Genomic DNA, 23,366 nt, shown 5'->3' on the forward strand with positions numbered 1-23,366 from the left:
CAGTTTTGTCACCACATTATCATTTACTGAACGCTCAACACATACACTAGATGGCAATATTTAGTCACAATATACAAACTCACATTTATCTTTTAAGAATCTATCCGTGGATCCCTTTCACAGAAAGAATGTTAATAATGTTAATGCACTCTTGTGGATTTATTGTTATAATAAACAAATACACCACCTATGTACAGTATGTTGAATTTACAGTATATATCCGTCTTGTCTTATCTTTCAAGTCCAACAATAATTTACAGAAAAATATGGCATATTTTAGAGATGGTTTGAATTGCGATTAATTACGATGAATTAATTTCTAAGCTGTGATTAACTCGATTAAAAATTTTAATCGTTTGACAGCCCTAATTTTAACGTAACTGGCCGTCAGTGGCATCAATTTATATATGCCTCAATGGAATCCAGTACATTGGCATCAATAGTAGCGACATTCATGATACACAATGGCATGGACATACATAGCTGTCAGTGGTATTGACTTACTTAGGCGCAACTACAATGTCAATGGGCTGTAATGGTAAGTGGTCAAAAATCACAACCACCTATGTTTTCCTGTCATTGAAAATGAAGGGAAAATGTTTGCCATTAAAAATGAATGGAATTACGGTCATTTTGATATTCAAACGGTGCCGGTCGGTCAAACGGTTTGGAGTCTCCACTGCGCTGAAAAAATGTGGATAATAAGATTATGAAAGAAAGAAATAAAAATAAAGCTGAGGAATTTTACAAGCTGGGCCTTTGCCTTAACAAAGTACCATCTAATAAAAAATATTTTTTCATATACAAAATAATAATTTAATGGTGACGGTACCAATGAGGTGTCCCTTACTTTTTCAGGGAGTTGGCAATCCTACTTTTAAATCTTGCGAGAAATCACGAGACCATTGCAATTAGTTGGAAAGACACATTAACATTATGTTGCATCAACAATATCTAATCAAGCTCCTCATTCACTGTTCATGTTTATGTAGAGACTGCATGATTCAATCATGCTCACCTTGGAAACATGATGGTTTCTTGCTGAAAATGCACACTGTCTTTTAGTAAACTTTACAACCTGCCTGATTCATTTTTATGAGTGTATGTTTGCTGGATATGTTTATTAAAGTTAACGGTGATTGACAGTCATTTAATGTTTGTTCTTGCCACAGATGCTTGCAGGCCAAAGCATTTATGCGTCAATCATCGTTTAACTTGTAAACAGTTGCTGTGGCAACTCATTGTGTGTAAGTGAGCAGCTTGAGCGGATTTGAGTGGACTCACTCAATGAAGCTTTTCATAAAGACAAGCATTTTTCATCTTTATTCTTGTTTAAAAATAATTAAAGTGCTTAAAAACAATTTATTAAAATTTATATATATACTGTACATAAAAGTTTTTTTAAATTATACTTTGGGGAAAAAAGTGAAAAAGCATGTCTTATATGTATCTTTTTCCAATGCTAAATCTGAATGAATACATTGATTACACAAAAAAGTTTTTCTCGTGTGGGGGGGTGCTACTTTTCGTTTTTTTTTTGGCGGGTTCTGGTCCCCATTAACTGCAAAAATCGAGGGATCACTGTATTAAGATATTCATTTCAACTGAAGATGTCAGTCGCAGTCCATCCATCACAGCTGACTCTCAATAACATGGGGCGCCCCTCTACCCCAACAACTAGCGCCAACGTAGCACAAACTAATGGCATCTATTCGAGTCCATTTTGCAATAAATGGGGGGCTCCGGGTCACGTCATCATTCCTAATTCATATCTCAAGCCCCCCATTTACTGCAAAATGGACCCAAAGGTGTGCCATTCGTTTGTGCTACGTTCGCGCTAGTTGTTTCGATACCCCTTTATAATTGAGAGAGGTGGTACGCTCCGTCAGCCGCAGGAGTTTGATAAGGAAAAGCTGCGAGTGACGTCATCACACGAAATTTATATCTCAATATCTATAAAACGATAGCAGTGCAAACAAAATTTAAAAATTTTTTTTCTAAATATATACTAGTATATACATATATATATATATATATATATATATATATATACCGTCTATATATATATATATATATATATATACTGTATATATATATATATACTGTATATATATGTACTAATATAAATAGTTATGAATGCATTAAAAAAGATTAGCTCAAACAAAAACTTAAGCTTATGTAGGTCTTAACAGGAAGCAGTTGGATTCAGCCATGTGAAATGTTATGTTATGTCATATCCACGTTGCCACCAGAGAGCAGTGTATCCACCAAAATCAATAAAACTAAATGCAAACACTTTCAAAACAAACGATTATTTACAACACTTTAATTAAACGGATACTCGAAGCAGCAAAATTTAATTTGAATTTTTTTTTCTACTTGTGTTACTCAAGTTAATCGATTAATCGTTGAAGCATTAATTATGATAAGTATTAAACATGTTCCTGTCCCTCTGAATTATTTTTAAACAAGATTAAAAGAGAAAAATGCTTGTCTTTATTAAATGCTTCATTGAGTGTGTCCACTCAAATCCGCTCAAGCTGCTCACTTACACACAATGAGTTGCCCCAGCAACTGTTTAATAAGTTAAACGATGATTGACACATCCGGCGCTTTGAAGTTTCAGCTTCCAGGCATCTCTGGCAACATCAAACCTAAACGTCTGTCAATCATTGTTAACTTTAATAAGCAACTTACTCCAGTGCACTGCCTGACCAAGAAAAGAAGCAGTGAGGAAGAGTGAGACTACGTGATCGGATTGGGACAGCTCATCTGTATTTATTTATTTATTTTTTAATTGAGGGGAAAAAAATCTACGATGGATTGAGGGCGCGAAGTTTGAAGCGTGAAGTAGCGAGGGATCACTGTATCTATAAAACGATAGTAGTTGAGCTGTCCCAAACGACAAATTTTCTCCCGATTAGTCAGACGACTATTTTTACGATTAGTTGACTAATCTGATCATTTTTTTGTTTTTACTAATTTAGCAATAAATTTATTGTTGACGCTTATTAATTCACAAAAACATTTTGGAACACTTAAATTCTTCATTAAAGTACAAATAAACATGTAGATAACAATAATAAATCACAAATAAACAATGAGGTCAATCGCATTAACTCGTGCAAAAGAATGGAATGTAAACAGATTCAGAACACTGACTTCGCCTTTCCAACATGATTCAAAACAATTCTTAAAACAAAAAAAATATCCAGCATTAATATTATAGTATACTACTAGGGTTGTTCCGATCATGTTTTTTTTGCTCCTGATCCGATCCCGATCGTTTTAGTTTGAGTATCTTCCGATCCCGTTATTTCCCGATCCGATTGCTTTTTTTTTGCTCCAGATTCAATTTCAATCATTCCCGATAATTTTTCCCGATCATATACATTTTGGCAATGCATTAAGAAAAAAATGAATAAAACTCGGACGAATATATACATTCAACATACAGTATTAATTAAAAAAATAAATAAAAAAAATTTAAAAAAGGCATGTCCGATATTTTATTGCTGATTCCGATACTTTGAAAATGACGTGATCGGACCCGATCTATATATAATAGTATAATAATTATTCATTGCAATCAGATTTTTCATACAGGGTGTCATTTTAAAGCTATTCGTAGTGTAGAATCTGAATTCTGAAGTATGTGGGATTAGCTCCAGAAATCGTTATTTATATGACGAACATGGTGTGCTTTTATTTTGAAATGTTCACTGGAAGTACGTTCGCTTAACCGCTAACTGTAAGGTTTACACTCAGCAAAAAAAGCACTCTTCGTCATTACATGTGGTGCCAGTAATACATTTTTTTCTTTTTTTGATTTTTTTCTTTTGCAAATGCTGTTAACCAGCGATTTTTCATGCTTGTCACCTTTTAACCGCAAGTTTGCGTTTGGGAGAAGACTACCAATGTTTTATAGCAGGCTAAAGTAGGTAATCTTTTTTTCCCCATTAGCCTCAATGTAGCAATGCTAACATTTACAATGTTTAATATAGATGTGTTTCCTTATTTTGTTTGTCTGAACTTTAATTCTACGGCGTGTTAATGACCAATAAGCATCTGTGAAAGGAACTGGAGTCCCATATGCAATGTATGCACTCACACACGCACGCGGCGATAAAACGCAACCCTCATTTTTATTTACCGTGCGATAAATGGACACTTCAATAATGCTACTTCAATAAAACATGTCGTTAGTTAGTTGGACTTACAATCTGCCAGCTTGTTGTCTCCTGTCGTCTTCTAAAATTACAACTGGGTGACGGCGCATTAGGTGTTCATTCACGGCCGACGTGCAGCCAAGCTTGGCATTGAAGAGACAGGACACAACAGTGTACCCTCCTTTGTTTCGTTGAAATAAGTCAATGTTTTGGCCACTCTGGTGGGCTTTTTTGGCTTTGTGCCGCTTTCCCTCGCTTGCATACCGACTCAACTTTTCACGCATATATTTTTTTAACCCTTCATTAACCGGTGACGGGATGTTGTGCTCGTTGACGCTTTTGTGTCATCGATGACGTCAACTAGTCGGGACAGCTCTAGATAGCAGCACAAATGTAGCACAAACGATTGACATCATTTTTATACAAATTTGCGTATGATGGGGGGGCAAATTCACGGAGGTATGAGTTAAATACTTAATAAAAAAAGTCTCTTGATGTATTCTTAAAAGCCTTGAGACTTTTACTTAGCTTTTATTGTTTCCATTAGTAACACTTCCCCGTTTAGGAAGAAAAACAAATAAACAGCACATTCCAGCTACTTTAAATTATGAAATCTGAAAAGATTTGAAATGAAAATGTAAGTTTTCAATTTTACCACATCACTTTTAGGCAGAAAAGCCGTTACACGGGCATAACAGGTCACACTCCAAAATAATTGCCGGTTCACTCTGTACTCATCTCTTATTGGTCTTCTTTTTTCTACTCTGCCTTTCTTCACCTTCACCCCTACGCCCCCGACTCCCCTACCCTCATCCCCTATCTTTTCGCTGGCTCGCTCTCAGCTACCATGGGCAACGCAAAGAGCAGACGGGATGCGGCCGGATTGAGCCAAAGTGTGCGAGTTGCTGCTGCTGCTGCTGCCCACTGCAGTATTGATGACCCAATGATCCCCTGCAGAACTCCGCCAGCCCGGCTGACAGAGTGAGGTGAGCCTCGGAATCCGAATCAGCCGGCGAGCCAACGGTGTTGACTGGACAAGTGGGACGTGAATGGTAAGTGCGGAACTAATTGCTGTGCTGCTGCGTGGGTGTGACACTTCAGGAAATAATATTTAATATGGAACAAAATGTGTACAGCACTGTGTTAAGAACTAAGTGTAAAATGTAAACTATGTAGAAAATGTATTTTCTGCAGAAATTGCGATGGTAGCTTTGCTGTGATGGTTGGTATATTGGGTCACTTCCTGTTTATTAGGGGGCATTTTGGGGTCACTTCCTATTGATATCGGGTCCTTGGTAGGAAATTAGTAGGAGTGAATGGAAGTTTTTTTGCTATTGAAATGAATGGCATTGGCGGTATAAAAAAATTTAATGAATGAGAACTGAAGTACAGCAAAAGGAACAAGTGGCTAACTTGCATTGCAAAAGTCTGCTAGCTTAAATGTTATAAAGTGCTTACTTTTTTTTTTCACAAAGCTCGTTCAAACACATGTGCCTACAAAAAACAGCAGAAATATACCTCTAAACTAAGTTACAAATGCATAAACAATCAGATTAGATCAAACAAAAACTTACAACCTTATGTTGGTCTTAACAGGGTGCAGCTGGATCCAGCCATGTTAGATGAGTTATGTCATATCCATTGTTGCCACTAGAGGAAGTGTATCCACCCTAATCAATAAAACAAAGTGCAAACACTTTCAAAACAAAGCATTACAACGGCACTTTAATTAGACGAATCCTCAAAGCAACAAAATTGAATTCAAAGCTTTTTTCTCCTCGACTTTATCGAGTAATCATTGCAGCACTATACATAAACATACTTTAGATGCAAAAAACATTGCAGAGCGACCAAATGCTGATCATTGTGTAAAACAACTTTTTTTTTCGTCTTAGTCTTTTGGACAAAACACTAATCAGTTTGACGGCGGACCTACGCCGTTAACGCAGACCCGATTTACGACTCTATGCCGTAGCCTGACGTGCGCCTCTAAAAAATCCTGACTACGTGTCTCGTCAACGCGTGGTCATGTGAACGTAAAGCAGGGCCGGCCCAGCCTATACGCAGACTATGCAGCTGCTTAGGGCCCCTGACCGCTAGGGGGCCCTCAATCTGGCAATTGTTTAATTTATATTCTATTTTGTTTACTACAGTTTGCTTTATTTGACTTTTGTGAGTTTTGATACTTGATTACAAGCTTAAAAAAAATAAAAGTTCTTCCTTAACTTCTTTCTTTCCTCTTTTAGATAAGGTTTGGCGCTATCTACTGTAAATACTGACAATCATTTGGGATGAGAAGTTTGAAGTATGCAGTGCACCAAAATCTGATTAATATACAAAATATGGACATATTGGTTGGATTGCATGTATGGGTTTCACAGATCATTGTGACGAAATGGTGGGCGAAAAATATGGGCCCCTTTGCATTATTTTGCTTAGGGCCCCAAAATGGCCTGGGCCGGCCCTGACCTAAAGGACTGTGATTGGTCCACTCGGAACGTTTTTTCCGGTTCAGCACAACAACTCCGCTGTTTTCAAACATTCACAAACGTCTTCTGTGAACCCTACGCTTCAACATTTGTATTCACATTTGTTGTACAATATTGATTAGCTGCAGCTGCAAATACACACGTTCCATCTCCGTTGCCATTGCTGTGGATGACCGAAAGAAAACTAAAGGAATTTGACAAGAATCACCCAAAACCGTAAAAAGACAAAGCCACACCTCTCTAGTGGCTTGGTGGTGAATTACAGAACAACGCGTTCTCTTGACGCAGAACTTTGAATGCTCAATGACGATGTAGTGGCTATGCCGTCGCTCTGCCGTCACCGCAATGTAGAATCATAAATCAGGATTTAGTCATATTTTAGTAATTTCAAGATGTATTAAATGTTTCTGTCACATTTTATTCAGTAAAAATTAAAATGTTTTATTCCAAAAATAGAAACAAAAAAATGTTTCCCACAATTTCGAATGAAAATTTACAGAAAATCACATCTTGTAGCATCTACAAGTACGACGCCAACTTAGTGAGGGTTTTCCAGTGGCTTTATTTGGAAACGGAAGCACAGAGCAGTAAGCCAACAAAACGAAAACCACACAACAACAATTTTAGAGGACGCTCGCTACGCTAATTTAATGCTAATGCTAACGCAAATGCAATGCTATGCTAACACTACAAGTTACATTGAGTGTTTGATGATCACTCGGCACAGACCTTTAAAGGCTAAAGGCAACATTGCATATGCTCTAAACCAGTGGTGTCCAAACTATTCCACATAGGGCCGCAGTGGGTGCGGGTTTTTGTTCAAACCCATCATGAGGACAACCTTTCACACAATCTGGTGTCTCACAAGTGTAATCAGGTGATTGCAGTCAGGTGCTGCTTGTTTTAGCACAAACTTCATTTGTTAAACTGTCTTTGCTCGATTGGTAGGAACAAAAACCAGGACCCACAGCGGCCCTTGAGGACAGGTTTGGACACCCATGGTATAAACAAATCTTTCCATGTATTTCAAAACAAGTAAGCCTGGCTTGAAGAACATAATTGTTTATACATCCTTGGGATTGATTGTCAGGGTGGGAGTGGGGCGCAGGACATGTTACATGAGTAACACGGCCCATACACTGCTACGATGCAGCCTGACTAACTACACGTATGATAAGAAAATGTCACACATTGTGAACGTATGACGAAGCTTTGGCGCATTTTCGTCCTGTTCTTGCTAGCATTCGTCTTGTTATGTCTTAGCCTCCCGAGATACGTTTCTAGCCGGAAAAAATTTTTTCGTCGACGAAATATTTTCGTTATCGTCATCGTTGACGAAAACAACATCAGTTGGCAACATAGCTTAAATGGTTGGTTTGGTGTTGGTTAACTATTTCTATTTTTTCATTTTCAGGTTTTATTATCTTCTTGACAAACTATAGAGGGCATCAAAAGAAAGGCAGGCCCAAGCATGTCCACTGAATGAGTAGTGTGCCAGGACATTTTCGCACTGGAAAAACTGGTCCTTTGGTGAGTGGCGGAGAGGTAAAAAATTGATTGGGGGAAGGGCCTAAGCTCTGGATGGCAGAGCTCCTTGCTCAAGATGACCCGTCGCCGGTGACCGCCGATCTCTCCTCCGTAGCCCCCACGCTGGCCAACGGCGTCCACCCCCAGCGCAGGGGCAAAAACCGCTCCTGCCCATCAAAGCGGGAGGCAACTGGCTCGGAGCCACCTGGAAGCATGCAAACACACATAGACACTCAAACGCTTTCTCCCCCCAATTTGGACTCTTGTGGCCCTGTAGAGGCCCAACAGTCCCGAACTCAACGCACAACATCACCTCAGTCCTTGTCTTTAGCGCTCGGCAATCATCCGACCGCCGCCAATCAGGCGGTTGGGCGGACCCTCGATGCAGATATGGAGATACCCGCAAATGTCTGTCCCAGTACGGGCCCGTCACCTCTCATTGTTGAGGCTGAAAGGAAGTATGCGTTGCGCAGCTCCGGACGTTCTCGCTTCCCTTGTCATGTGCGCAAATCATCCCGCCTCCGGCGAACCCTGGACGAAGATGAGAGGAGAGCAGAGAAGGAGAGACCAAATGAGGAGGCGGTTGAAGCCTTTGAGGAGAAGATCTGGAGGGTTAAAGAGGAACAGGTAGAAGAAGCTGTCCTGAAAAAGGAGCAACCATCCTTGGCACCTGTCATCCCTACGGCTGTTTGCCCTGCAGATGTTCCTCTTGCGTTAACCGTACCCAAGATGGTCCCCAAAGCTACCCCGAAACTTGGTCCTAGACTCGGGCACAGACCTGGACCTAAATCTCGATCGAGGCCGGGTCCCAAGTCGGTCCAGAGGCCCGGTCCTAAAAGTGTCATGAGGCAGCGTCTGGCAGCACAAGCAGCCTTACAGGGTGGCGCCACTCATTTCCCACCGCCTGTCATTGCGCCACTTTTGAAGAAGGAGTTGCAAATTTTCTCCCCCAATGGCCGGAGGTGTGGACGCTTTGTCGGAGTGAGTTTTTTTACGTTTCTGTGTTTAATTTGGCGTTTTGCATGTCTAGAACTGGCGCCGAGACAATTTTTACATTGCCTGTATTTTATACTTTTTCTTTGCTGTACAGGTGCGGAGGATCGTAGTCAAAGTGGCTCGCATTCCCGTGAACCTCGGCCGGCGACAGAAAAGCTACAAGATCTCCAATTTGGAGACATTTGCGGCGCCTGAGAAGGGCGGTACTCTGGAGGGCCCGGAAGTGGCTAAGGAGCCGACAGCACTCCTCCGCATGAAGAACAATGGCAAGAGCGTTATGGTCATGTTCCCTCCCGGAGAATTGCCTCTAATTGTCAAACGAAGGCGAGGGCGACCACCCAAACAGCCAATTCCCTTGGTATCAGGGGAGGTCCCTGCTACCTGTGGCGATGGAGAACAACTTAAAAAGCCCCGGAGGAGGCGACGGACTAAACTCCCTTGTCCCTATCCATCATATGTTAGTGATACCAATGATATAAAAACAGAGTATGGGGATGTTCTATCAAAACTGGCTTTTTTGAATCGCCAGCCTCCCACCACTGGCCGATGCTCCCCCCCTCGCTGCTGGACACCCAGTGAGCCGGAGAGCTTCCACACCCCCTCAGAAAACCCGGGAATATCCGCCCTACTGCACAGGCTCACTGGGTTTAGGCGACCCCGGGGCAGCAGAGGAGGAGGTGCTGGAAGAGGTGGGGCTACAGCAGGGGGTGCTGGGAACTGTGAGCACAATAAAAGCACCTTCTGTGACTTCTTTGAGTCCATTGGCAAGAAGCGAAAACTGAGTCCCCTCACTGAGCATGGATTACCCAGAAAAAGGGGGAAAGGTGTGGGTGGAGTCGGTAGAGGCGGGGGTGTGGTCGGAACCGAGCCTGGGGGTGAGAAGACAGTCAGGAAGAGACGCGTGAGGAAAAATGGCACATTAAAAGGAGAGGGGGGTTGCATGGGACAGGACTGGCCCAATGGTGCTGGCGGTTGGGGTGCGGAGGACACTGGTAAACGGTACGAGCTCTGCAGATCTACAAGAGGGGGCTTTTCCTCCGGTGTGGTCGGCAGGAGAGGGGCCTACAGCCGCGGAAGCAGGGTAGTCCGGCAAGTCAGGGAAGACTCGCAAAGTCTGTTTGCAGGGTATTTCCGATCCCTGCTGGACTCGGATGATTCATCTGAACTTTTGGACATCTCGCAATCAAACGCGCGCAAAGCTTCATCCGGTCACAGTTATGAGTCATCCAGCCCAGCGTCTGGTCACCAGTGGTCCACAGCCATCCCAAAATGGGGAGCCAACGGGGCAAGTTGTGCAGCGGATAGTCCGGCGCAAACACATGGCTCTTCTGCTGGGCCTCCTTACAGCTATGCCAGCCAGAATCAAACATCCCCTACCCCTTCTGCGTACCTTAAATCCACCCCACCGTCACTTTCGCACTCTCCCAGTTCCCCCCACCCTGCCAGCTACGGCCACTACTCTCCTGCCTACGCCGCATCTTCTTGCGCCGGGCCCCAGAGATCCTCAGACTGCAGTTTTTCCTATAACAGCAGTGGTAAGACTTTAGTTCATGACCGGGGTCAGATTGGCTACTCCGGTTACCAGTCGGCAGCCAGGAAGGGGTACACTGGAAGTCCTGCCACAGGACCCATATCACCAAGTGGAGGCTACATGTCGGTGGCCAAAGGAGGGACCTTTAGTTCCTCATCCTCGCCAGAGTGTTACAAACAATACACCAGCAACCAGTGGAGTTTAAGGTACATTTTTATCTGAGAAACGACATAATTATAAAATGCTCTATCTCTTAATTTGCTTTGTGTTATATTTTGTAGGCAAGGTTACGGTGGCTGGTCAGCAGACAATTTTGGCTCTCACGCTTACAGTGAATATGGCTCCAATGAGTCAAAGGACATCTTGGACATCTCCAACTACACCCCTCAGAAGTCCAAGAGACCCCCTTTTCCAGAGAGCCTGTCGGAGTCCTCCTCCGACTCCTCGCATCCCGGCTCGGGGGCGGCCGGGAGTGGAACTCCTTCCATGGGTGGAGTCTTCAAACAAAGCGAAACAGTCAGTGGGGAGGGAGCTCCGTCCAGCCTTTCTAGCTTGGAAAAGCTGATGATCGACTGGCACGAAAGCGCTTCAGCGCCTTCCTACAACTGGAGTCAGAACGTCCTCTTCCAGGGCGGGGGGACCAGCAAGCCTGGCCGGGGGCGCAGGAAAAGGATTGAACAGACGGAGAAAGAGGGGGCCTCGGTTTTACACTCCGATTCCCCGTCCAGTCCCTCTCCAACTCTCACTCCTAAGCGGGGAGGGGCTGGAGGACGAGGCCGAGGGTCGAGAGGAGGCAGAGGGGGAATATCCGGGTGCCCGAGAGAGCGTCTTTCTGGATCCAAAGGCAGGGGAAAAGCTGCAGCTTCTTCTTCGGGTCTGGAGGCTTCTGGCTTATTCCAGGAGGGCCTGGACTATTACAGCGGAGATAGTAGCAGCCTCTCTCCCTTAGCTACTCCTAATTCAGCACCCCCTTCCACCTACCTCCAAGATCCCTGTGAGTACCCCTCCCCATATTCTGCCCACCCTTCTACGCCATCTTCTGAAGAGCGATATCCAGCCTTGTACCCTGGAGAGTCCTCTTCCTCCCTGTCCCCTGGTGTGTCGTCTCCCCCTTACCCTGCAAAATCGCAGTCTTATCACCTTGCCCCCTCCAGAAACTTCTCCCCATCCTGCTCCCCTTTACCACGAGTAACACCTCACTGCAGCTCGGCAATGAGCCCCTCATACCGCCCCCCTCCTAAAGAAGCGCCGTTCTCTCAATACGACTCCCCCAGTTACTGCGGTTCGCCCTACTGGTACGGACAAACGTCGCACAGCAGCACCCCCAGCCCAAGTACCCACCCTCATACGAGCCCACACGCCAACACTCACGGAAACCTTCTGGCAAGCCCCAACGCTCACATGAACCCGCCGCCTCATGAGCCGCAGCATCACCTGAGCTCCCATGCCAAACCTTACCCTGGCAACTCCCTTACTCACGCCCACACCAACAATCAGCCTCATCTTGGCACGCAGGCTGCCGCCCACTCGGCGCCATCGCTCTACGAAGAGTGCAGTACCGCGACCACACACAAGCAGGAGCTGATGCCGCGCCAAGGCCTGCTAACATCGCCGCCGTACACAAAAAGCAACATAGAGGAGGACTCCGGTGCTTACTCGCTGTCCCATGTTTCCTGCCAAGCCATGGGGCATCGTTATCCATCACAGGCGTCGCAGCAGGGAACCGGAGTGCTGTGCCAGCTTTTGGACCAAGGCCATGATGATGGCTTTAGCGTGACCAGCCTGTAACAGCAGGTGAGTCATTTATTTATTGGCTTGAAAACTACTGAGACTGCTATCTTGGGTTAGGGCAGTGCTTCTCAATTATTTTCTGTTACGCCCCTCCAAGGAAGACGTAAATGTTTCGCGCCCCCCCCAAACTCTGCCGCCACTGTAAATAGTATCATTTGTCTATTACTATTATAAGTATGCCTCTTCCTCACATTGTATCCTTTTTTTCTATTAGAGAAAATAACAGAGATCATCTTATAAAGTATTACTTTATTAACATTGTTTTGTTTGTAACAGAAAAGACTTAACACGCATCAATTTGCCTGAATTAAAAAAATAAAAATAAAATAAAAAAGTCACATCCAAACTGTAAAAATACACTCATGGTACATTTTTGACCATTTGATACTGAAAAATAAAATCGATAAATACTAACAAATTCAAACTGATTATAAACATTAACTCATGAGGACAATATGCCAAAAAAATTGACCGAAAAAAAAACTGAATAGAAGAAGAAGAAGAAAAAAAAAACAGAAGGACAGTTTTTTTTTATTTTCGCTGCTCGCTGCTCCCAGTATCACCTCCAGTTTGCAATGATGTGGGGTTATATTGCACTGAGCATGCTAACAGTGCTCACTGGTTTACTGATATAACACTGACAGAGCGGGACAATTGTTGGCAATATTCGGCACGTTTTCGCTGAAAAACAACCAAGCAGCTTATCAATGAGATTGGGGTGTAATGTCTTTAAGTGGCGTCTTAATTGATTTGGCTTCCGGCTGTCCGCTATAATCATTTTTAGACACAGTAAACAGTGGTCTTTCCTCGTCTACCACTGTATTAAATGTCAAAGCCAAAAGGCAAACGGCCCGAAAAAAGCGCATTCTCGGCGGCCGAGGGAGAACCGTAGGTGAGGGCGGTCGTCGTGCCGATCCCAAGCCGAAAATGGCACTTTTCGGGCGGACACGTGAGAACCGGAGAAGACAGTGGGTTGCTGCGTGAGATGGCTTTCGAAAACGGCGCACAGCTCAGCAGCTCTTCATTCATGAGTCTCTTCCGTGTGCTCTTGCTTACTTCAAAAATACTGCGCGCACTTTGAAAATGAGAGCGCCACTGCCACCCACTGAGTGGATGTGGAAGTACACTTTATTCTAGTACGGCAAAAAAAAAAAAAAAAAAAAAAAAAGCATGTTCCCCGAGGTCACACGCGCCACCCCTGGCATTGCTCTGCGCCCCCCTGGGGGGGCGCGCCCCACTATTTGAGAAGTACTGGGTTAGGGGGTGTATTGTATGTATTAAAGGTGACATTTGGGAGTGCTGCCATTGAATTTGAAATAACAAAGTTCATTTTTGGAAAAATGTTTTGAATGAAGCCGTTTACATTTTTTGCCATAGTAATTTTTTGGTTTTCATACTGTATAAACTTTGGTATACAGACTTTTGGTATGCTTGTGGTTGTTTGTGTTGGTTATTTTGAAAACGCAGCTGGACTGTAGAAAGAAATAAAAGAAGGGAATAGTTATAATAAAACATGACTGAATGTATATGCTACCTACTTGTAAGTACAGTTGAAAGTTCTTTACGACCACCATACCAAGGGGCCAACGTATGGAGAGGGTATATGCCTTGTAACCAATAGAATAGGAAGAAGGAAGATTGGTCAGATTAGTGTCTGACAGGGCAGGGTGAGATCACAAGCAGTGTTGGTGATTATAGCAGTGTTAGTGATTATAGTGTAGAACCGAGTATTAATGTAAGAGTTAATTCACATATTAATAAATGTAGTTAATGACTGCACATTAACTCATTGTGAGTTAATAGAGATTAATATTGCATTAGTAGTATAATAGTTAGTGTTGCAGCGATACCGTTTTTTGGCCCCGATACCGATAGCTGGCTGTGCAGTATTGGCCGATACCGATGCCATACCAATACCACTTCGTTTGAAATTTAGATATTTGTGTATGTGTATATATATATATGGCGGAAAACACTCGGGAAACTTGAAGTTCCGCTCTGAGACCCCAATTTGACCAAATTTCAAAATTGTCCTATATGCATATGTGATACATCCTTGGAAAGCTTAAAATCTCTATTTTCTGGGGGAAGAAAAATTTGAACAGGAAGGCATTTTTAAAAAAGAAAAAAATTTTAAGCAGCAAAACCCTAACTGGGGGCGAGAGCACGCGAGAGCAGAATTAAAGACGCCACGATTTTAACGAGATATAATCGCGTACTTCCCTTGTTTCAATCCAAAAACTCCATGTAGCATGTATCATCGAGTGTCAAGACACAGATGTGAATGGCCACACCTGGATTTTTAGGGGATTTTATGGGGGAAACATGGTAATATAACAAGGGTCACGATGCAGAAATCGCAGACATCAAGGAGTGGTCAAGGTGTTCTTTTTCATTTATTTACCGTTTTAAACGTTTTTTTCTTTTTTTTCAAATTTTCTTTGTTTGGATTGATTATTTATCATCTAACATATCGGGGAAAATGCGACAGTAACAAAAAAATACAATTAATCGATAGTTATGAGGTAGATATCTGTGAGTTTTTTACAGACGCCATTTTTTCACTGTGATGTAATTTGTTTAAAAGTTTAGAATATGCGAGTGAATAATTTTTTTAAAGTCGTTTTTTTCTTTTAAACAAAATATTAGACATCAATTAATGATTCTAAGATAAAAATGACAGACATTTTGATTAATAAATATAATTACTTACCTTCTTTTTATGGCTTGGTTGAAACAAAAGCGGTTGCGCGACGTCTGTAAACGGGGGTTTCCAGGGTAATACGGGCAAATTAAAAATAGTTTGCGGGCTTAATGCGCCATGAATCTGCTATGGCAGCATATAGACATATTTTTCTATCAAACACAACAGTTCTTTTGGCTTGAAATACAGCAGTTTATTTTAAAGAGGGGTGCAAGAGCAGAAACTGCTTTTTCAGTCTTGTATGTGTTTTCCACCATATAAATTTGCGCCTGATGGGGGGCCAACACAGGGCTCAATTGGTTTGGATGTGTATCGCTGTCAATGGCATCCAACGAGTTAATAGACTGCAGATTACTGTTTCTTTAATATAGCAGTACATTCAAAATAAAAGTGTGCTAATTACTACTTTTAAATCAATCATTATACAGAATGCGATTAATCACGATTAAAACAAATCATCATTCCTCATTTGACATACCGCTGTATACATTTTGACTAAAGTGATGTAACATAACAGCTGTGATCATTTGCATAATCCCAGCCTCACAAAGATTTTCTCAAGGCGTGACTTGGCAGCTAACTATGTCGGTGAAGGCTCATCATTTTCTGTTTTAGACCACAATAAAATGCTAAAAAAAATCTTTCATTCGAATAGTAGTGTCCAGGGCCATATAAAGAGGGTCGTCGCAGGTGATCACGTGGTTCCTGCAGGGGGTGGGTAGTTCCAAGCACAAGCAGCGCTCTAGTGGTTTTCAATGGAACTGACAGCGGTAATTGCGACATTTATGGGAAAATGGATAAAATCGCGTATCTAAGTACTAGTTTGATTATGTCATTGCATTGTAACATTTAAATGCTTATTTTACATTTGAAGGGTAAGGCGACAATTGAAAACGATGTAAACTGTTACGCGAACCCATGTTGAGTGAAAGTTTCATGTTTGTGTTAGCATTAGCAAAGGATATCGACGTTTAACATTGAAATGCAAGATGATTTACGCTTTTCTTTTTTCACAACAAGAATATTGTTTTTCCAGAGAATGTCTAGATCTTTGATTCACCTACCTGTGGTAATCTATTAAAGATAACACCATGTATAACATATTTTGTTCCCAAGTTCTAAATGGCACATCCTAGTTTGTTTCGTCGCATTGACATATAAAAACACTTTTGTTTCTCAAAAAGTTTGAGGTCACGACTTTTAAATTCTATTTTCTAAGGGTGTAACAGTACATGTATTTTTATTGAACCGTTTCGGTACGTGGTGCTCGGTTCGGAACGGAGGCATACCGAACGAGTTTCTGACGTAATGTAACCCTTACTTTTCGAGGCTGTGAGTCGATCAGGTTACAGTTTCTTTGTGTAGATTATATTTACTCCGTCTTCTCTACTATAATGAGTAGGAATGGGAATTGATAGGATTTTTACGATTCCGATTCCATTATCGATATTGCTTAACGATTCGATTCATTATCGATTCTCTTATCGATTCTAATTTTGGGAAAAAGAAGAACAAACGTTTTAATTGCCATCGAGTTTGTTTAATCAGAAGTCACAACCTTACAAACTCACAACAAGGTCAAAAGAGGCCCAAAGCCTCAATATTAACTGTGGCAATAAGTGGCAAATGCACAAGAATGTGTAACATTTTACTGAAACATTTTTCTAATAGAAATAAAAAATATTGGTATATATTGGCATATAGGTCGTTGGTCTGCCGTTAGCAATATGTGTTAAACTTGCAGGGGTCCCCAAACTTTTTCCAGTGAGGGCCGCATAACTTTTCCCTTCTCTGATGAGGGGCCGGGGTCAGTTTGTAACAGAAAAAGTGTGACGATTGCAGGAGTGCCTAAATGTAAAAAAATATTGTTTTTCAGAAAGCCACAATCAAATAACCCTTTCTGGATATTTCACGGAACAAAAGTAAATAAAATAAAAATAATGGAAAATGAATGAATGTATGAATAATAATATAATATAATAATAATTAATAATAATAACACTATTAATCAAATAGATAAGAACCAAATAACCCTCTCTGAGTTCTTCACAGAAAAAGGCCAGAAAATAAATAACACTATTAGGGGGGGAAAAAAAATACTCTCTGGTATAGTTCAGGGGGCCGGACCAAATGTCGGGGCGGGCCGTATTCGGCCCGCGGGCCGTAGTTTGGGGACCCCTGTTAAAGCGTATTATTTACCAGTATATTGAAATGCATGCCTTTTAGTTTTTATGGTGCTTTCACGCTCAAGTGGGGGCGCCCTTGCGCTTCCTCACGCGAAGAAGAACGCGCTCACGTGAAGAAGAAGAAATGCCCCATCCAAGGCGAGTGAGCGAGTTAGTGAGAGAGGGAAGCACTGCGACGACCCTACGTTCTTTGTTAATGCTTGTAAAATATCTACAGAGGCAACACCTGTATGTATCATCTCTTGTGTTGTTGTTGTGTGTTTCAACTCTCGATCGGACACTTAAATCCAGTTGTATAGTGGTTTGAACGATGTGCTAATGCTAGCGAACGAATGCTAACTGTTTTGTTATGACTGAATTAGGAGCTAATCATCGCTGATTTACGTTGATACAAACCTGTTTGTTATTGGGGACGAAATTGATTTGTTTCATTTTTATTTTCAGTTTCACTCTTCAAGTGATGGTTGAATAAAGTCAGCAAATTATACCAACGGCTTCTGTATCGTCATTTCGGAGTTTAGCTAGCTGTATAGCTGTCTTGGTGAGCACAGTGCAGTCTATTCCCTCCCGATGCAGTTATCTCCACCTTCCCTCCTGATGCAGTTAGCTCCACCGTGCAATGATTGCAAGTCGTTTTGTTGTAATTTTTCCTTGTGAAGTGAAGACGCACTTTCGAGCGTTTGAACCTACGTGTCATTGTTATATCACAACGCAATATGCGTCTTAAGGACTCGTTAAAGGGATCGTTAAGGCTTTTTCATTGTGATGTTGAGGCCTCGAAACACTAGGAACCGGTTCCGAATTGGAATCGGATTTCGATTCCCATCCCTAATAATGAGGACCAACACGGTAGGACAGTATAGCCCAGAAACGTCAACGGCGCGACAACGTGGTCACCGCGAGAACGCAGTGAAACGCGGGCGTTAAAGTCAATCAGTCAATGCATACCAGCCGCGTGTTAGACACGTCCCAGAAGCGGCTCAACATGACGCACGCGAAAAGAACGGCAGAGTTGATTATTTGACGCGAAACGCGACCCTCCTGCGTCAATACTACTACCGGTAGCTAGGATCAGGCAGACCGGAAGTCCTTCGTGTAAAAATACGGTGGATCCGGTCGATTTTCAAACTAATATGCAATCGTAACCCACTTTTTGAGTCCGTCAGATCTCTTGAGTGGGAGATCGGGGCACAGTTGACTTGTCTTTGTTTATTTACTGCTGTCTTTTCTGCTATAATAATAACCAACACGGCCCCGTGTTCAATACAAAACTCTCCTACCACAACAAAACAAGTAGGTAGTAATATTCACATAGGAACTAAAGTTATACATCATAAAATATACAATATAAATTAATACTACATCACATTTGTAAAATATAAACACATAATAAGATAAATAATAGCCTATTTAAATAAAATGGGGCTTCGTGTCCACAGGCAGCATGCACCAGCAGCAGTCCCCAGCAGAAGCAGTTCATGAAAATGTGACCCCCAAAAAAACATTAAATTAGTTTTCTATTATAAATTTGTATTTATTGTTTGTTGCCATCACTTTTTAATCGATACAGATCTCTAAAAAATGATAATGTCAAACATTTTGGTGTAAAGAATACAGGTTGTCATGCATTGACTTGGTACTCTTGCATGAGGGTGATACCTTAGTTCTAAGCTTACAAAATCGAGCTAATAAGCACGCAAAAGCCAGTCGTCTACCAGTACAGATGAGTGTGAACGTCACGAAGGGCCTCTGAAAGAGTTGACAATTTAAAAGAGGTAGCGACTTAGGGGCAGTTTACATGGCGACTCTGCGACACAAAGACGCAATGACTGAGTAGCAGACTCGCCTCGCGTGCATATAGTGTCGGCGAAGACGAAAAATTCTGAATCTTGCCTCCAAAGTGGAAGAATCCGACTACGGGGGATTCAGGGGGGCTTCCTCGGCATGCATATCAAAGGCTCTCGCGGCGCGAGACCGCGCCGTTAACGTCAGCATTCGTACACATCACATTGTGTTGTGCGCAGCGGTGCTACTAAACATTAAAAACAGCAAATATGGCGGAATGTCGGCTTTAATTTACTGTTTTAATATTTTCAAATTAAATATGTTGAATGTTTAAATTTGTGTGCCTTTTTGAACAAAAGAAAAATGACATTGCTTCGAGCGGGCGGGCATATTTATTTCCGGGCTGAGGGAGCTCGGTGGGGTCAAAGTGCATCATTCTCTGTCGCCCTGTAAATCTGCACTGCCCCCTTGGGCCTGGCATGAATACTACATCGTTTTCATGCGGAATTGCGACGTTGTTCGAATGGAGACGCAAATGCAAATTTGAAATTTTTCGTATTCTCGGAGAGTCACCATGTAAACGGCCCCTTAATGAATTGATCCCTGGCGATACATTCACAATTAGCAGAGTCAGCTTAAAACGAGAAAATCGCTTGTCACCAAGATGAAATATATGTATAATTACGCCACGCACATACAAATAAAGCTCACCATATACAGCACAAAGCGCATCTGATAGAATACAGACTGTTGAAAATTCAAATGGGACCGTTTTTATCATCAACTTACCTCCGAATATACTTGACAGCCAGCCATTCGTATGAATGCGGTCCGCCCTCGTCGAAGCCATGTTTGGAACTACCCGAGACTCCACTTCCCGGAAAACCCGGAAGTAAAATCTTATAACGGATCCCTAAGGGAGTGTCGCAACCCTCTTTATATTGCCCTGGTAGTGTCTAAGTTAGCTCAATGGCTCCCATTGACAGTGATAGATATTCAATTCATTTTGACTGGATTGGACGTCTAGTGCAAGGGTCCCCAAACTTTTTCCTGTGAGGGCCGCATAACTTTTTCCTTCTCTGATGAGGGGCCGGGTCAGTTTGTTACAGAAAAAGTGTAACGATTGCAGGAGTGCCTAAAAGAAAAAATTAATTGTTTTTCAGGAAGCAACAATCAAATAACACTTTCTGAATTCTTCACGGAACAAAAGTAAATAATATAATATAATATAATATAATATAATATAATATAATATAATATAATATAATATAATATAATATAATATAATATATAGGGCTGTCAAAATTATCGAGTTAACGGGCGGTAATTAATTTTTTAAATTAATCACGTTAAAATATTTGTTGCATTTAACGCACATGCCCCGCTCAAACAGATTAAAATGACAGCACAGTGTCATGTCCATTTGTTACTTGTGTTTTTTGGTGTTTTGTCACCCTCTGCTGGCGCTTGGGTGTGACTGATTTTATGGGTTTCAGCACCACGAGCATTGTGTAATTATTGACATCAACAATGGCGAGCTACTAGTTTATTTTTTGTCTGAAAATTTTTACACATTTTTTAAAACGAAAACATTAAGAGGGGTTTTAATATAAAATTTCTATAACTTGTACTAACATTTATCTTTTAAGAACTACAAGTCTTTCTATCTATGGATCGCTTTAACAGAATGTTAATAATGTTAGTGCCATCTTGTTGATTTATTGTTATAATAAACAAATACAGTACTTATGTACAGTATGTTGAATGTATATATCCGTCTTGTGTCTTATCTTTCCATTCCAACAATAATTTACAGAAAAATATGGCATATTTTATAGATGGTTTGAATTGCGATTCATTACGATAAATAAATTTTTAAGCTGTGATTAACTCGATTAAAAATTTTAATCGTTTGACAGCCCAAAATATGATATAATATAATATAATATAATATAATATAATATAATATAATATAATATAATATAATATAATATAATATAATATAATATAATTAGGGCTGTCAAAATTATCGCGTTAACATGCGGTAATTAATTTTTTAAATTAATCACGTTAAAATATTTGACGCAATTAACGCACATGTCTTCGCTCAGACAGTATTCTGCCTTTTGGTAAGTTTTACAGCAAGGCTTTTTGTGCTGTCTAACAGCGAACTCTTGTGGTGGCTTTGCGACATGGTTTATTTTTTTCTTGCCAGTTCAATATGGCTGCACGACGTCTCGGGCTGACGCCTACGTTGTAATGTTGTGCTTATATGATCCTTGGACAAGATTTGTCCGTAAGTATGGTTGTTGTAAAGAATGTACATATTATGTTATTAAGCGAAATGTTATATTTTTTGTATGAGACGCTTTTTGTTTATGTTTAGTGAACCTGTATAGCGTGCTAAGCTAACGTTGTTGCTAATGCAATGCTTGTGTACTTTTTTTTTGTAGTTTGACGACGGTCTAAAGAGGACAATGGTTTGAGGCTATTTTATTAATAAATCAGATGAAAAAGGAAGAAGTCTGATTATTAAGGCATCGTTCACTAGCTGTCTGGCTTTGGAAAAAGTAGACGCTTCGGAGTGAGGACAGCATAGACAGATTTAAATGACAGTAGAGTGAAATGCCCACTACAGTCCTTATGTACCGTATGTTGAATGTATATATCCATCTTGTGTCTTATCTTTCCATTCCAACAATTTATTTTACAGAATATATATATGATTTACAGAAAAATATGGCATATTTTATAGATGGTTTGAATTGCGATTAATTGCGATTAATTACGATTAATTAATTTTTAAGCTGTAATTAACTCGATTAAAAATTTTAATCATTTGACAGCCCTAAATATAATATAATATAATATAATATAATATAATATAATATAATATAATATAATATAATATAATATAATATAATATAATATAATATAATAATAACACTATTAATTAAATAGATAATAACCAAATAACCTTCTCTGGGTTCTTCACAGAAAAAAGCCAGGAAATAAATAACACTATTGAGAAAAGAAAAAAAAAAAATTGTTCAGGGGGCCGGACCAAATGTGGAGAGGGGCCATATCCGGCCCGCGGGCCGTAGTTTGGGGACCCCTGGTCTAGCGCCTACTGGTGGAAACCTCTGGGTAGCTCACGATTCGATACGATTTGAATATCCTAGAATGATTTCCTGACTCGTGTATTGATAATTGTTGTATCACCGTATCGTCAGATCATCGTTATCGTGAGAGTTGGCAGCAACTGTGCTATTATTCATGACCCACTGTCTATTTCTTTACCTAGCACTAATAATGTCTCTTTTTCTTTCTCTTTTTTTGTCTTTCTGCTTCCAGGTGTGTTTACTCTGCGCCTTTGAAGCATTTTGTTTTTTTCCCTCGCTTTTGTACGCTTGAACTTCTTCTTGGTGGAAGGCTGAAAGGGTGAGAATTTTTAGCTACCAGCTTTTTTGGGGACTCCAAAGCTTTAATTCTCCGGCATTGACAATCAAGATCAACCCCGCGAACACACACACAGACGCACGCGCACAAAGAATCATACGAGTCGGGACTCCAAACTACCGCTCTTTTAATTTCTTGTCGCTTTTTTTCCTTCTTGTCCTTCCTCGACGTTCTCGCCGCTGTGCACGCTTTTGAAACGCCCGCCGTTCCCTCTTTACGTGGACCCCCCCACCACTCTTCTGAGACACCAGCATCTGTAAATATTCTCCCACATGCTCTCCTTTTTGCCTGTCTTTTGCTGTCTTAACTCCGCCAGAAGGACCCCAAAGAGCTGTGCGTGTGCGCTGGCGTGACTGCAGTCATGCATGTATGTGTGTCTGTGTGCCTGTGGGGTCCTAACGAGTGGGCTTTCTTTCACTTTCCCTTCTTCTTTCTGTTCTGTGGTCTCGTTGTTGTCGTTTGGTGGGTTCTTTGTGACGCGAAATCCCCCTCCTTCCCCAAAAAACAAGTTCTATATCTGTCCGTTACATATGTATGTATGTACGTATGTATGTATGTACCCGAGGTGCAAAAATATTTAAATACACATTCTGTTCTTGCCATTGGTAACGGTGTGTTTTTAGTGTCTATTTCCACCTATCTACGGGATTAGGACGAGCAAGCACGTCGGTTTTTACTCCAGCTGTCTGGGAGCGAGAGCAAGAGTTCGAGTGAGGACACAAATTGGGA

The 23,366-nt window shown here is 41.3% G+C and overlaps 1 protein-coding gene across 2 annotated transcripts in view; it reads left to right on the plus strand.

Moving 5' to 3' along the window:
• ahdc1 (AT hook, DNA binding motif, containing 1) overlaps positions 1-23,366 on the plus strand; it is a 76,929-nt gene extending 53,563 nt beyond the window's left edge. For both annotated transcript variants that reach the window (XM_057827364.1, XM_057827362.1), the window contains exons 4-8: positions 5,012-5,221; positions 8,073-9,166; positions 9,276-10,918; positions 10,994-12,506; positions 22,533-23,366. In XM_057827364.1, coding sequence (XP_057683347.1) covers positions 8,240-9,166; positions 9,276-10,918; positions 10,994-12,500 — 4,077 coding nt within the window. In that variant the 5' untranslated portion in view covers positions 5,012-5,221; positions 8,073-8,239 and the 3' untranslated portion in view covers positions 12,501-12,506; positions 22,533-23,366. The remainder of the gene's footprint in view (positions 1-5,011; positions 5,222-8,072; positions 9,167-9,275; positions 10,919-10,993; positions 12,507-22,532) is intronic.

The sequence above is a fragment of the Corythoichthys intestinalis genome, chromosome 22, assembly GCF_030265065.1.
Source record: "Corythoichthys intestinalis isolate RoL2023-P3 chromosome 22, ASM3026506v1, whole genome shotgun sequence".
NCBI classification, from domain to species: Eukaryota; Metazoa; Chordata; class Actinopteri; order Syngnathiformes; family Syngnathidae; genus Corythoichthys; species Corythoichthys intestinalis.